Source organism: Mustela erminea, chromosome 3, assembly GCF_009829155.1.
Source record: "Mustela erminea isolate mMusErm1 chromosome 3, mMusErm1.Pri, whole genome shotgun sequence".
Taxonomy (NCBI): domain Eukaryota; kingdom Metazoa; phylum Chordata; class Mammalia; order Carnivora; family Mustelidae; genus Mustela; species Mustela erminea.
This window is the reverse complement of record NC_045616.1, coordinates 88,467,510-88,483,064: the sequence shown is the minus strand read 5'-3', so window position 1 is coordinate 88,483,064 and position 15,555 is coordinate 88,467,510. Positions and strand designations below refer to the sequence as shown.

The 15,555-nt window shown below is 41.8% G+C and overlaps 1 protein-coding gene across 2 annotated transcripts in view; it reads right to left on the bottom strand.

The window, feature by feature from the left end:
* Positions 1 to 14,240, bottom strand: part of ETF1 (eukaryotic translation termination factor 1) — a 31,602-nt gene extending 17,362 nt beyond the window's left edge. The window contains exons 1-2 of one of the 2 annotated variants that reach the window (XM_032336578.1): positions 14,091 to 14,240; positions 13,827 to 13,930 (exon numbers count right to left, since the gene is read on the bottom strand). In XM_032336578.1, coding sequence (XP_032192469.1) covers positions 13,827 to 13,912 — 86 coding nt within the window. In that variant the 5' untranslated portion in view covers positions 13,913 to 13,930; positions 14,091 to 14,240. Of the gene's footprint in view, positions 1 to 13,699; positions 13,805 to 13,826; positions 13,931 to 14,090 lie in introns of those variants that run through there. The other variant, XM_032336579.1, reaches the window with a different exon arrangement.
* Between the last annotated feature and the right edge of the window lie 1,315 nt (positions 14,241 to 15,555).

The following is a 15,555-nucleotide window of genomic DNA, read 5'->3' as shown; positions in this document are numbered from 1 at the left end:
GGCTCTCTGCTCAGCAGGAAGGCTATTTTATAATACCTGATTTTTAAAGATTTTTTAAAAATTTATTTATTTGACAGAGATTACAAGTAGGGAGAGGGGCAGGCAGAGAGAGAGGAAGGGAAGCAGACTCCCTGCCAAGCAAATAGCCCAGATGTGGGGCTCGATCCCAGGACCCTGGGATCATGACCTGAGCTGAAGGCAGAGGCTTTAACCACACGAGCTACCTAGGCGCCCGATTTTTTTTTTTTTTGGTATGTTCGGTTTAATAGAAGCAGATTAAAGTTTTTCCAGGAAAGTTTCCAAACAAAATAAGTGCTCATTTATCCACAAGATAAGCCAATCAAGGTTGTTAGATCAGTTTGTGTAAACACCAAAATAAAATCAAGGAAGCTGAGTATTTCATTTGAAAGTAACCAAAACAACCCACAGGAAGAAGTGAAGTAAAGCTTTCACCAAAGAGTTGCTGGGCACATATGCAAACTACATTCTTTTTAAAATTTAACATTTTTCATCTACTGTTCTGCTTTGTCCCTGTATCTTTTTTCTAAAATCGAAAGACTCTCATTCAAAGTCAGTGAATTGTGAGGTACAGCAATGATTCATACGCAGGTTGTAAAAACTGGGCAAAGCCAGACAAAGCATACAACAATGTGGCACAAAAGGCTTCCCAGGCCCTCTGCTCTTGGATTCCTTCTTGTTATCACCATATCTGGGGTACTTTCCCTTATCAAACAAGGTTCATCAATGCTTCTGATGAAACTAACTTCTGAGCAACAAAATAGCGGGAGACAGAAGGAAGTAGTTGTAAATAGATTAAATGCGGAAAGTAAATAAAACTAGACAAAATTCAGGAAGGAAGGGAATTTTAAATAAAGAGCTAACAGCTTTTCCTTCCTTCAGTCTCAAATAAACTTTAAAGAAAAGTTTCTCTACCTAACATGGGAGGTTATGAGTGTACCACCTGTTATTCATCCAAGGTTTCATGTACCCTGAGCATTATGGACATGGAAACATGTATAAGGTCACCTGAAAGTATCAGGACTGAAATGCCTTAAGATAGAAAATGCACAGTATTGAGAGCAAAGCCTGGACTATGGGGTGTGTGTAACTTTAGATCTCACATAGTTGCAGCCTTTAGATTCAACGTGCCTTCTGACCAATAAGAAGCAAAGAAAATCTAGGCACTCTTTGACTTGTAAAGATTTTATCAAGGTTCATCATCAATAATGCTCAGAAACAGTTTAGAAAGGTAGCTGGAAAAAACCAACATGGTTCACACAAGGTTGTCCACTGACAACCACTATTGCATGAGAACCCTGAATCCTTGAGGGACTTTCTAAAAGAGCAAAACAAAAAATAAATGCTTATATACAAAAAGATCTCCCCTTCCTCTATTCTGATTCAACTGCTCTTGAATAGGGACAGTGAAGGTAGTCATGATTAGAAGAGGGAGCCTCAATTTTCAGAAAGACTGATTCAAATACAAGTCTATCAATTCTGATGTGTAACTAGGGCTGAGAATCACTGGGTTTGGCTTGCTTTCTGTGACTTTAAGCAGGATCTCTTGGCCAGCTTAAGCCAGAGATTCCATGAATTCATCCCAACTTACAGAAGACAAACTGAGCCCACTTGCTGTAGGTAAGCTGCTGTCATTTGCCCTAGCAGCAATACAACCACAATGAATTGTCCAACTTTTCCAGGACAGAACACCCACTGCACACCAAATGCTTGCCACAGATTTCATCACCCCTCCTTAACAGAATTACTTTCAGTTTAGGACCAGGAGGAAGTAGACTGCCGACTACACTCTTCGTTGGGACTTAGAGGGTATGCTCCCCAAGCTTTCATCCCAATGTCTGACGACTGGGGTTGTGCCTAGGATATGGGTGGCCAAGGATTCCCACCATCCCCTTTCCAAGCTCAAAAATCTCAGTCAAATCATTTCTGGGAATTGCTAAGCTAGCCACATTATAAGGATCACCAGCTGTAAATTAACGAGTTTCTCACCAATTTCTACTGCCTTTGTCATGTACATTTTTATGATTTTAATTTATATGAGAGAGGGAGAGGGAAAGAGTGTGAGTGCAAGCACATGAGCGGGAGGGAGGTGTAGAGGGAGAGAAGAGGAATAAGTAGACTCCCCGCTGAGCACAGAGCCTTGAGATCATGACCCATGCAGAAGTCAGATGCTTTTTTATTCACAATGGGGTTTCTATTTTTCTTTTACCAAACATGCAAAACTAAGTTTAAAGTTTGAGACTACAGCAATCTTTCTAATATGGGTTTAATATGGGAACAGTGTAGGAGGTTGGTTAGGAGCACAGAATTTTATTTTTTAAAATAAATTTTTAAAATTTAATTTTAATTTTTAAAAAGATTTTATTTACTTATTTGACAGACATAGATCACAAGTAGGCAGAGAGGCAGGCAGAGAGAGAGAGAGAGGGGAGAAGCAGGCTCCCTGTCGAGCAGAGAGCCCTACTCGGGGCTCAATTCCAGGACCCTAAGCTCATAACCTGAGCCGAAGGCAGAGAGGCTCAACCCACTGAGCCACCAGGCACCCCAAGATTTTTTACTTTTAAGTAATCTCTATGCCCAGTGTGGGGCTTGAACCCATGATCCTGACATCAAGAGTCACATGCTCTTTTGACTCAGCCATCCAGGCACCCCAGGAGATTTGTATAAGAGATTTGGGTTTTTGTCATGTCTTATCTGTATAACCTAACGCAACTTACATAAATTAATCTCTCTGCGCCTCAGTTTCTGCTTTCTTCATAAGGTCATGAGAATTCTGTAATATATGTCACATGCCTAGCATGGATAGCAAATATTAAGGGCTCACTAAAAGGTAACAAGATAGAACTCTACCTTGTTGTACCCTACCCCTCTGCTCTTTAATAGTACCTTCAGAAACATCACAGCACAGCTAGAAGGGAGAGGGGAAGCAATTTAGAAGGTGGAAGTCTTATTAGAATCTGAGTAAGTCCAGGGGTGCCTGAGTGGCTCAGCTGGTTAAGTCTCTGCCTTTGGCTTAGGTCATGATCTCAGGGTCCTGGGATCAAGCCCGATCTCTGCTCAATGGGGTGCCTCCTTCCCCTTCTCTCTGCCTGCCTCTCTGCCCACCTGTGATCTCTGTCAAAGAAATAAATAAAATCTTTATAAAAAAATCTGAGGGACGCCTGGGTGGCTCAGTTGGTTAAGCAGCTGCCTTCAGCTCAGGTCATGATCCGGGTGTCCCGGGATCGAGTCCCACATCGGGCTCCATGCTCAGCGGGGAGCCTGCTTCTCCCTCTGCCTCTGCCTGCCATTCTGTCTGTCTGTGCGCTCTCTCTCTGACAAATAAATAAAAATAAATTAAAAAAAAAAAAATCTGAGTTAAGTCCAGAAATAAAAGGTAACTTTTGGTAGGTGGTAATTACGTTACTTGGATTAAAGGTCTTACCAAATCTTCCAACAGAACAAATGAAACAGACCAAAAATGCAGTTCAAAATAATATGGACAGAACACTAGAAATGTTTTTGTAATTTATCCTAAGAGAGAAATACAGAAATCCATTACCCTCTGAACCTTAAAAAAATTTTATTATATAAAAGCTTGAATAGCTTCATCCTACAGCTATGGTATGGGTTCACATTATTTTGATATAACCCCCAGTCAGTCACTACTTCTGTCTGGTTATCAGTCACTTCAAAGATCTGACCCCATTTTCTCTTCCACCAAGTATCAAAAACTGAGATAACATGCTGCTTATACTGTCTATATAAGATTAAGGGCACAAATCATTACAGCACATGAATTTGATAAATAAACGGTTAATTCTCAATGTGAGAAATAAGATCTTCCCTATATAGTCTCTTCTATACCAACACCAGAGATTTATTATAAACTACCATACAAAATACCAATGAAAAATTTGCTAGCTTTGGAGAGGAGCTAACACTTGCATAGAAATGACTGCTTTAGCTTTAGCTTTGCCAAAACCCCAAAACCATAGTCTTTAATAAAATAAAACCAATACTTCCAAAGAGTCTTCTTTTGCTATCCTTAATTTTGTTGATCCTCAACTTAATGGCCTGCTGCTCCCCCCTACCCAGACTCTATCATCTCTGATACTGGTTAGAGGTGGATGGGGCTGCCTTTTATAAAGAGCTTGCAGAATACCATAGGAGGAGGGTGGATTCTGTTACTGTTCAAAAGGCTAGACAGAGTTACTTCAAATTGGTTTATCCAACTGACCTCAGGTCAGATGCCATTACCAGAGGGGACAAAGCACAAGATCTGAACATACCGAGACACTAAAGCAGATTCTATCATAGAGAATAGAATAACTCACCTGTTCCAGCAAAAATTTCCAGCAGAAAAGTTTACAAAGGTTCATTTTAGTATTTTATGCTTAACAGCACTATTACTTAGTCATCCAAAACAAAAATGCATGTATCTGGTGTATTTTTCTACAGTTACAGGCATTTATTTTGTCTTGAAAAGAAAAATTATAGTGGCGCCTGGGTGGCTCAGTTGGTACAGCGTACAACTCTTGTTTTCAGCTCAAATCATCATCTCAGGATTGTGAGATCAAGCCCTGCATTGGGCTCCATCGTGGGTGTGGAGCCTGCCTAAGATTCTCTCTCTCTCCCTCTGACCCCTGCTCTAAAAAAATAAATTAATTAAAAAATATTAAAAAAAATTAACAACTTCACAAAAGCTAACCAAGTAGAATGTTCCACCAAGGACCAGCAGAAGCTGGAAACTTTCTCCAGTATTCATACATCAAGGCAAAGCCTTGATTATCAATCACAACCAGATTTAGGGGCCAGTGTTCTACACGGGATCCTATAAATGAGACAGTTAACCTAATGTTTCTTTACCACAATGCAAGTATTTTTCAAATAAAACAAAAGCCACTGCCCTCCTGTTACTGTTCTAATACACAAAATGAACTTCTGGGGAAGGATTTAAGAGCAAGTTATTTCTCTCACCATTGATGCTCATTAAGATTATGTTTGGTTCCCAAGTTCTTCCTTGGGTAGATATGCAAAAAAGCATGCCTGTTTTCCTTTTATCTTTGCTCCTATATCCAGCACACCTGCTCCCTCCAGTAAAATGCAAACCTCCTTGGACAAGAGTCCTTTCAAAAGGGAATGGAAGATGTTTATACTTAGCAAAAGAAATTTCACTCAAAGAGCAAGGAAGTGTGGTATAATAGGATCACAGGCTCTGAAACCAGAAATGTGGGAACAGAAAATCTTGCACTGCCCCTTACTAGGTTGTGGTAAGACACAAGCTACCTAACCTTTCTGTATTTCAGTTTCTTCATCCATTTAACGGTTGTAGTAGTTTCCTCAAAGAGCTGTCGTGAAGAGTCAAAATAGTTGCTATTCAATTCATCTTCAGAAAACTAGTTTTATTACTTTACTAAAACATACCTCAGTCATGAACCTCTAACCCTGTCCTTCCTGAGGCTCCTCCTTGCTTAAGTGGAAGGCCAGAAGATGCCAGAAAATGGGGGTAGCCAAGAAAGGAAGAAAACTCTTTTTTAGTAAAAAAGCTAAAAATATCCAGAGGTATTAAGGAATTCCTGTTTGGGGATCAGCACATTTTCGCTACTTGCAAACTAAGGTTTATTTAGGTTGAAAGGCAAACTGTTGGGACTGTCTTCAGCTCTGTCATGGCAACTTTACGAACAAGGCACACATGCACAAATGCTCTGTGCTATTTCAATACCCTGACAGCTCACCAACCATCAACCAACACAAAGCTCTTGGATCTAATTTTAGACTAACTGGCTTTCAATCAGGAATGAATGTCAATTACAATTTCAAAGCTGCAGATCAGTTACAGCTCCACTCCACTACTGTATCAAAGATACTGTATCAGCCAAATACTACTACTGCCCTAGGTAACATTCTATGACAATTGCCTCCCCTAGGAAATTTGCTGGAGCAGTTACACAATCTCTCTTTTGGTTTCTGACAACTTCCAACACCTCATTCAAGACCCTAATCATCTGTTTACACTATGCCCACTTCAACATGTACTGTGTTATCTAGTTCTGGAAATGGCTCATATCATCAATCCACGGTTGTGTGTCAGACCATGCTCTCACTGTATTACACATTTCTTCCAAATGTCCAATGTCTAACTTACAGCAGATATTTGATGAAGCTTGTAAGTTGACTGGTTAGTAGTAAAAATGCATTTGCGGGCTTCATTTTTCATATACCTAGATGTGTTTGGGGGAAAAATCTCATCTGAAGGCCCCAAACATGGTAGGGAAAAGACAATCTTTTATTTTGACTAGGATCACTCTTCTAAAGGAGACCTTAGAGGATCAAATGAAAATATGAAAACAGAAGAGCATGGGCCCAATATCCCCAAGTTATCCGCACAACAAGAGGCAGTTGTCAGGTATCTGAAAATGTCAAGTCCTCTGAAATGGACAGGAAGGATGGTGACAAGAGACAAAGCATAAGCAGGATGAAAACTCTGGATCTGAAAATTGCTGTTAAAGATACAGAACTTGGAGGCTTTAAAAAAAAATGAAAGCAAACACATGAATACTTATATGCACCCATTACATACAAATTAAGTAGATGAAAGAGAAAGGGCTGGATTAAAGCACAGTAAATGTGATCAATGTATAATGTTAAAGAGTCAAATCTGTTTTCATCTTTGTATCATGAATGATAATGAAATTATGGCACTTAAACTCAATGATGTTTAGGGGGAGGTGAGAAAAAAGCAAAAAACTTAATTTTCATTCACTTATATTCAAAGGAAAAAAAGGCTTAAAAATAAGAAAAAAGGGAAGTTTTATTTATTTATTTGACAGAGAGAGACAGCAAGAGAGTGGGAGAAGGAGAAGCAGGCTTCCTGCTGAGCAGGGAGCCTGATATGGGGCTCAATCCCAGGACCCTGGGATCATGACCCAAGCCAGGGGCAGACACGTATGACTGAGCCACCCAGGCACCCAGGAAGTTTCCAACTTAACAGACAGCAGGCAAGGGTTTAAACTGTGTCCATCCGGTGGCTTGAGATAAAGTTGTTACCAAAGGGAGCCTTCATGTTCTTTGAGGAAAGTGCCCACAAGAAACCTAATTTCCAGTATGTTGGAAAGAAGAACCATGAACCCCTCTAATCCCTTCTCGCTCTCATTAAGGTTAAGAGGCTGCTGAAGAATTAAGAAATCCCTTTAGAATGTATCCTATGAAAGGGTTCTGTTCTGAGATCCCTAGAAAATTCACTGGACTCTGAAGAAATTTCTGCTCTCCATGTTCTCAGTTGGGACAGTTCCAGCTGTGGGTCTACGGAAAAGATACTAATTTTTCCTTCTGAATCTTAAAGAAGGATCTAAGACCATTCAACCATGACACCAAACTTATTTTAAGTTTTCTCACAACAGAACATCCAGCACAAGGGGACACAATGGGCACACTCTTAACCCTAGGTCTAAGAAAAAGGGCCCTCTCCTAATGCTAAAAGGGTCCAACTGGTCAGGGGAGGAGGGGTAAGACAGACACACCTATAACCCAAAGGGCATTTGGCCTTAAATGTTACTCTAATTAGGTACTGTGCTTTCCTAGGAGTATGTCCACAGTAAGCCTTCCTTTCCTGGAAGGGTATCTGCTATTACAATGAGAAGTCTCTCAAGAGTTGACATTCAAAGACAGTAATTGTTCATTAGGTTCACAGTGCACAGAACACTATTCCTGAATACAAGGGCTGTTAGAACTAGTTCTGGGTTGAGGAAAGCAACCTATGACACTCGGGAGTTGCCTCAAGGACACTACCATAAAATATACTCTCTCCTTCTTCCCTTTATCTTTTTCCTTCTCATGGCTCAGACCTGTTAGTGGCATCTGTTTCATGACCTCTTCATGAGAGGCCACCAAGACCTCTGTCTGTAGCTGTACTCTGGTCTACATTCATCTCTTCCCAAGAAATTAAAAACATTCTAATTCTTGACTTTTCTTGGGGGTGGTAGGTTTTACGCAGAAGAGAATGGGAGGGAAAAAAAAAAAAAAAAACCTCTCTAAAAGCCTGAATATTCTGGTATCACTTTAATTATAAGCAGCCCTTTAACGTATGGAGAACTTAATTAAAAATTAAAGTACCTAAAGCTCATGGCTTTGAGAACATTCCATGTATCATTTAGGTAAATGTTCTATTAACCAACAATTCTTATTTGGGGAAGGTATTCAAACACATTTGATATACTTTAATTGATCCAAATCATATCAATAGTCCATCCATATTATTTGTTAAAAAAAGCCTAGTCTATAATCTCACAAAATTATTTTCTTTTTAAGGCGGCTCCATACTGGGGCATGGAGTCCTACACAGGGTTTCTTTCTTTCTCCCCCCTGCTTTTTTTTTTTTTTTAAAGATTTTATTTATTTATTTATTTGACAGACAAATCACAAGTAGGCAGAAAGGCAGAGAGAAAGGAGGAAGCAGGCTCCCGGCTGAGAGAGCCCAATGTGGGGCTTGATCCCAGGACCCTGGGATCATGACCCGAGCAGAAGGCAGAGGCTTAACCCACTGAGCCACCCAGGCGCCCCCCTACACAGGGTTTCAGTTCCTAACCCTGAGATCAAGAGTCACACACTTGAACCAACTGAGCCACCCAGGCACCCCTCACAAAACTACTTTTTTTTTTTTTTTTAAAAGAATTTATTTATTTGACAGAGAGTGAGAGAAAGAGAGAAAGAGCACAGGTGGGGGGAGCAGCAGAGGGAGAGGGGTAAGCAGGCTCCCCGCTGAGTAGGGAGCCCGATGCAGGACTTGATCCCAGGATCCTGAGATCATGACCTGAGCCGAAGGCAAGAGGCTTATTAACCCACTGAGCCACCCAGGTGCCCCCCCTCACAAAACTACTTTTAATTCAACATGTGAGGAATTTAGTGGAGATGTTAAAAAAATGGTTATGTGGTATAAGAAATATATTTGATCTTTGTCCATGGCTTTTGACAGAGCTTCTAAAGCCCTTAGAATTTCCTAAGGGTGATAAAAATATGTTTATAAAAAATAAAAAATTATTAAAAAAAAAAAAAAAAAAGAATTTCCTGGGTGATGGGTTTTGTCATTCCCAAGGAATTTCTGTGGAGTACACCTCAGTTTATAATAAAGTGACTTAGGGTAGGGCCACTGGGGTCACCTGAAAGATGAGGTAACTAAGGGTTGGAATTTTCAGCTCCATCCACAGCCCTCTAGGAAAGGTTTGTGGTGTCAACGGAGTCTGCAGATTAAGTTCTATAAAGCCTTGAACAAGAGTTAATGAACCTCTGGGTTGGTAAGCCCAGGAAATACTCCCCAGTTCCAAAGAAACAGAAGCTCCTGTACTCAGAAGCTTCTGGACCTCACCTTATGTATTCTTCATTTGTATATATACTTATAAAAAAGGACAGTGGACATAAGTGAAGTGCTTCCCTAAGTTCTGTGGGCCATTCTAGCAAATTATTAAATCCCCAATTTAAAGGCTATAGGTCAGAAATAGGAGAGGCCCAGACTTAACACAAATGGGGACAGTCTTGTAGGACTGAGCACTTTACTTTATGGGATCAGATACTAACTTTATGTAGTGCCAGAATTAGATTAAATTGTAGGACACCCACAGCTGCTGTCCGCTAAGAGCTACAGAACTGCTTGGTGTGGGGGACTGCCCCCCCAATCAGGTATCAGAACTCCTTAGAGTAGAGGAGAAAAGAAGCTGAATATTTCAGAGAGGGAAAGGCAGTCATGTTAACTAGGATATTTCTATTTTCTTCAAAGTCAAAATATCTACAAGTTCTTTTAAACTAAACAGTAAGATTTAAAAATGCCCCCAAAACACCCATAAGACTCAAAGTTTACAAACTGTGCAGATCTTCAAAGATGGGTTATCTGACTAAGCCTTCATTATTTTTGAAATATACAAGGTTCTCTGGTCAAGGTAAGTGGAAAAATATTCTAACACCCACAGATGCAACTTAACCCAAATTATCCTGGTCTGGTTGTCACATTTACCACCGTCCTTGGCCAGAACAGGCTCTGGCAATGATTTTATTCCCTGAAAACTATAAATCTTCCAGCCTTGTATCTGGAGCTACTTCTTGCTGGGTCAGAAAACATTAGTAGGAAAAAACGACCAAAATTTCCCACTCACCTTTCTTGTAAAACATATTTACCTACTTTAGTTCCTTATCCTAACTATCCACAACCACAGTTCCATTCACATGGCCCTGGTTCCAGTTCTGGCTTATGTACACATTTGTCCTCATTAAGCCAATGGTGGAGAATGTACTACGAGCAATCATAAACCAGGAAGAACTTCCACTAACTTCAAGTGGGACTTAGTATATCAAAAGAAGTGGCAGGTTATTTTATTAACACACAGAGAAACTAACATTCAACCAGACTTTTATGAAACTAAATAAGTATATTCCACAAACTTAAATTTAAGATCTATGTGTAACACTTCTTTCAACTCAGAAAATTAAGTATGATGTGGACTACAAAGACTCCAAGTTCCCTCTTTTAACCATTTTGGTTCTTACAAGTGCTCTTCCACAACATTAAGATAGCCTGTTATAGGGGCACCTGTGTGTCTCAGTTGGTTGAGCATGTGACTCTTGGTTTCAGCTCAGGTCGTGATCTCAGGGTTGTGAGACTTAGCTGAGCCTCATATTGGGCTCTGTGCACAGTAGGGAGTTTGCTTCTCTCTCTCAATAAATAAGTAAAATTCTTAAAAATAAAATAGTCTGTTGTAGCTTAGATTACAATCTGAGTCATTCCGGTCTTGTATTTTCAGAAAACATAATATACATTCATTGCACTTCGTAACATATTGGTTCAAGGCCTGGGCTCTGCTACACTTCAGATACCAAGTTATTTAACCTCTCACCTCAGGTGCCTTAGCTATCAAAAGGTGGCAGTACTTCTTTTGAGGATTAAATCAAATAGTGTATTACTTAACACAGTGTCTATAATATACTAAGCACCCAATAATTATTGTGCTTAGAAATCTCACTTTGTTCAGATGTACTTAATTACTGAGTCCATTTTGCAATGGTTCCCTTTTTAAGCTACATTTAAGTGATATTATCAAAAGATAATCATAAACTGACTCTCAATTTCAAAAAATTACTCTTTTGGTTAACTATAAGCATACCTTACAGTTACTGTTAAAAACAAACCAATATGATTTTCGTGCCCAGAATTCTACAATGCTAAAAGGGTTAAAAAACAAACCAAACAAGGAAAACCCCAAACAAAAAAACAAAACAACACAAACAAAAAAACATTTCAAAAACTATTCTATTAATCCACCACTAAGTTTCACTTAGTGCTAATAACCATGCTTGAACACATCAGTTTTCTCCTTAAACCCAAAGACTAACCCCAAACACCAGCACACAAAGATTCATTCTGTCATCCAGTTTGTCTTTAAAGATCATTACATTTCTCCTTAAAATATTTTAGCATTAGGCAAAATATTTTTTACCGTACACTATAATAATCTGAGCCTGACTTTAATGCAATTCAGCCAAGAACAGGAATCTTCCTACTTCCTAAAAGAATTTGGTATATACCGGGAAACTTCTGAGCCAAACTGAATACAGTTGTGGCTTCTCACCAATACCCAGAGATGGCAAAAGATTTAAAATTTTCATGGGATCAACATGCAACCAAATCCTCAATAAAAGCAAAGTAGGACATGATTATCAACCATATTATTTGTTTAAATGAAGACCACTTTCCAGCTATTTTAGACAGCTTAATCCTTGTCTAAAATGTCCACACTAACCCCATCACTTAGAAGCAAAGTTGTGCATGAGAACCTCATTTTTGATGTGCTTTCAACTTGACTGAACTGTGCTAATAAAAGAGATAAAGCCTCTAAAAGCTTTAAAGGGTAGCTGAAGAGTTTCAAGTAGCTAGGTAACATGGCTATGAGCAAATCAGAGAATAAGCTTCCTTCATCATGCACTAGAAGGGAATGCTGTTACTACATAGAACGTTATTTTTAATGTTACTACACTCAGACAACAGTCAAATTACAGTCATAAATTCACATCTTAGAGTTTTTCAGAGAATGTAATGTATGCAGATTCTAATGTGTGACACTGCCTCCAACGTAAAGACATACAAGAACAAATCTACAGGTCATATCAAACTTTAAACACTGCAACAAAAATCCATAAAAGCCATACTCAATTAAAAGTAATACAACAGAAGATCCTAGTGAAACTAATCTAATTCCTGACAGTACATCACACATAAGCAGTCATGACCTGTACTACACCCCTCCAGTGTATGTTCACACTTGGGAGAATAATTATTCTACCACGAGGCAAAAAAACTGTATGTGTTCAAGTTCCTGTAAGATTATTAAAAAGATCTATTTTATTACATTCAAAGAAACAAACTTAAAAAAATTAAAAATAAGCCGCCACCTTCAATTTATACTAGGTAAAGAGTTAGCAAAAGCCCAAGTCACTGAATGGATAGCCAAACTTTCAGAAGCTTAATTTCAAGCAGAACTGTCACTAATTTAATAAGAAAACACAACAGCAAAACCAATCTAACAACTCTGGGCCTTCCATGTAACTAAGCACACTTTATTTCATGTAGTAACAATTAAAAGCTTGATTAATTCTATCACTGCAAATCAAGCAAACGATGACAAACCTGGGCTGGAAACCAGAATGTCCAATTCCTGTGTTCAAAACAAATTTTCAACATGGCCTGGGGCAAGGCACTCTGCTATTCTAAGAATGCTCAGACATACAAATATGTAATGTTCCAAACACTTTTTTTTTGAGCCACTTCCTGTAAGCAAAAAGTTCCTATAACTGGGAAAAGAACAAAATAAACAAACTAAGAAAATGGGAATACCTGACACACCTTCTCCAAACGAATAATTTTAACTTAAAAAAAAAAAAAAAAGGCATATACAGCCAGTTTCTATCTAACCTTCCCATAGTACATACCCACAGAATTTACAAAAGGAGACCCAAAGCCCACCTAATTCAGTTCTAAACTTCAACAAGCATTAGTACATTAGGCTCTACTATCCCTGAAAGTTCCAGAGGGAGGCCAAAAAGGACCCCGTAGTTAACAGTTCACATTAACGGCCCCATAACCCTGTTTCTCATGTATATACAGATGCGGATTCGTCCACCAAAATCTCCTCTCTGCCCCACCCCCCACACGATGGCATTTTCATTTCATAGGTGGGTACTTCAGCAGCTAACACCAGGAACCTCCGGGGTAACTGGAGGACTTGGGGGAAGTCATCTCGGAAGAGGTGGAAAACCCAGAGATATCAAGGAAAGGCAGAAAGAGGCTGTCCCTGGCCACCTCTCCTCCTTCCCGTCCCATCCAAACTTCACCGACCCGGTTCAGAAGACCGGGAGGGGGAGGCCATTTTAATGAGACCTGGCTGAGAAACCTGAAGAGAGGAAATTAGGGAACGACGTTCAGAAAGGAAGGCCGAGCTCTTTCCCCCAACAGCACCCAAGTAGGGTGGCAGCAACTGGAGCTCGAAGACGGAGGTGCTTGATTCAAGGGCCAGAGAGAGATTCAAAAGTAGCAATGGCCTTCCACGAGGGGGTCAAGGGGTCCGAACCCCGGGAGCGGGGCCCCTTACCCCGAAGCAGGAGAAGGACCCCTTCCCCGGCCAACCGCGAAGACCCTTGCCCCTGAGTCGGGGGCTACTACCCAGAGATCCAGAAGGCGGGAGTTGACTAGTGCCTGGTTCTCCTCATCCGGCCATGCGGCGCGGGGGCGGCCATCCTGAGGGGTCCGGGAACCAAGAGAGCACGGGGGGGCCGGACGCGGCGCTCACCCGCGGGCCGCCTCCAAGCTCTTGATGAGCTTCTTGATCTTCCAGATCTCCACGTTCCTGTCGGCAGCACTGGGGTCGTCCGCCATCTTCTCGCCTCCTCCTCCCTAGAGCGGCCCGGCGGGGCCCGGAGACACCAAGACCACAGAGTTAGCGCCGCCGCTGGGGCAGAGCGGCCCCCTTCCTAGCCACCCCCAAGAGGCCCTCTTCTTCCCGCCTCGCGCGGCCCGCCGCGGCGGTCACTGGCCTCTCCCTCCCTCGGCTTACCTAAGGGCCCAGTCCTGGGCGGCAGCGGCTGCTCCTCCCCGGCGGCGGCTCCGCGGCGGCGGCTCTGACGTAGGACACCGGCTCCCTCTCTCCAGGCAGCTGCATGTGTTGCAATCCGCTCACATGGGGCCTGTGACATCACTTCCTCCGCCAGAGGCTGAGTGGAAGTCGGCGGGCGGAAGGGAGGGGGCCGGTGCGGAAGAGAGGAAGCTCTGCGCGCGCCGCGACTTGCCATTGGCTGTCCGCGCCGCGGCCTACAATGAGCTTGCTGATTGGTCGCAGCTGGGGCCGCGCGGCCCTGTGAGGTAGGGCCCGGGGCGGGGAAGTACCGCCTTCCTTCCGGTCCGGCTAGCCCGGTGCAGGAAGCGGGCGGAAGCCGGTGGCTCTCGCGAGGATTTATTTAGCGACCCGCCGGCCTCCAATGGGGGGTGTTTTCTAGAGGGCGAGACGGAAAACGTCTGTTCCGTCCCTCTTTGGTGGATGGAATGGGCATCTGAAAATCTACGACACGCGGCTAGACGATCGGGCTGGGACTCGTGATTTGAATTGCGCCTGAGGAGTCTTAAAGAAACGCCTCAAACTTCGTGGCTTCATACCTGGCAAAGTACTCGTCGGCCGACGTGCGTCACTGTTGCGCGGACGAGTTAGTTTTTAGCCTTCCAGCCCGGGTGTGTGGATTAGGAAATTTTCCCCAGGTGGTCCGGGACGCGCCACCCGCAAAGGCAAAAGAGGCGCGTTGCGTCTCGCCTGCTGCTCACATGGGTTCATTTTGAACCTGGAATTTTGTGGGGACGGGAGGGGAAAGCAGGGGCTACGCGAGATTGGAAACCGTGGGGTATCTGAGGCCACGGATCGTTTGGTGTGAGATTTTGAGAGTGGAGGTGAGGAGAGTTTGAAGCAAAATGGGCGGCTATATAAGTTCGAACTTTATCTTTTTGAATTATAACTTTTAGTTGACTGTGTCTCTCTTCACCTCAGTTGGATTTGTTCAAATATTTGGGGCCAAACTGTGCTAGAGTCAGTTTTCCTGAGGATGCTAAGGTGAACTGGATATAACAGTGCTTACCTTAGTGGAGCTTTCAGTTTCGTTGGGTTTATAACCATTTGTGATTGTATACTTTTGTATCATAAAATAATTGCATAAGTACCCGGAAATGCTGTGAGAGTGTAATAAAAGGGCCTGATTTTGGAATGAGACCCAAAGAATGAGTAGGGGTTTGCCAGAAAGCATAAAACATTTAAAAAAAAAAAAAAAGTGTGTGCTTGAAAAGCCAGTATGCTGGAACAGGTTCAGGAATGGGTAAAGTAGCTTGAGGTGGAGACAGAGGACAGATCATGTAGGGTCTTGAAAGCCAGGTTTAGGAGTTTGGCCTCTTCTCTTAAGAACAATGGACATCTTAAAGGATTTATAGAGGTAGGGAAATGACATATATGGACAGTTACGTTTTTAAGGAAATGGTTCTGT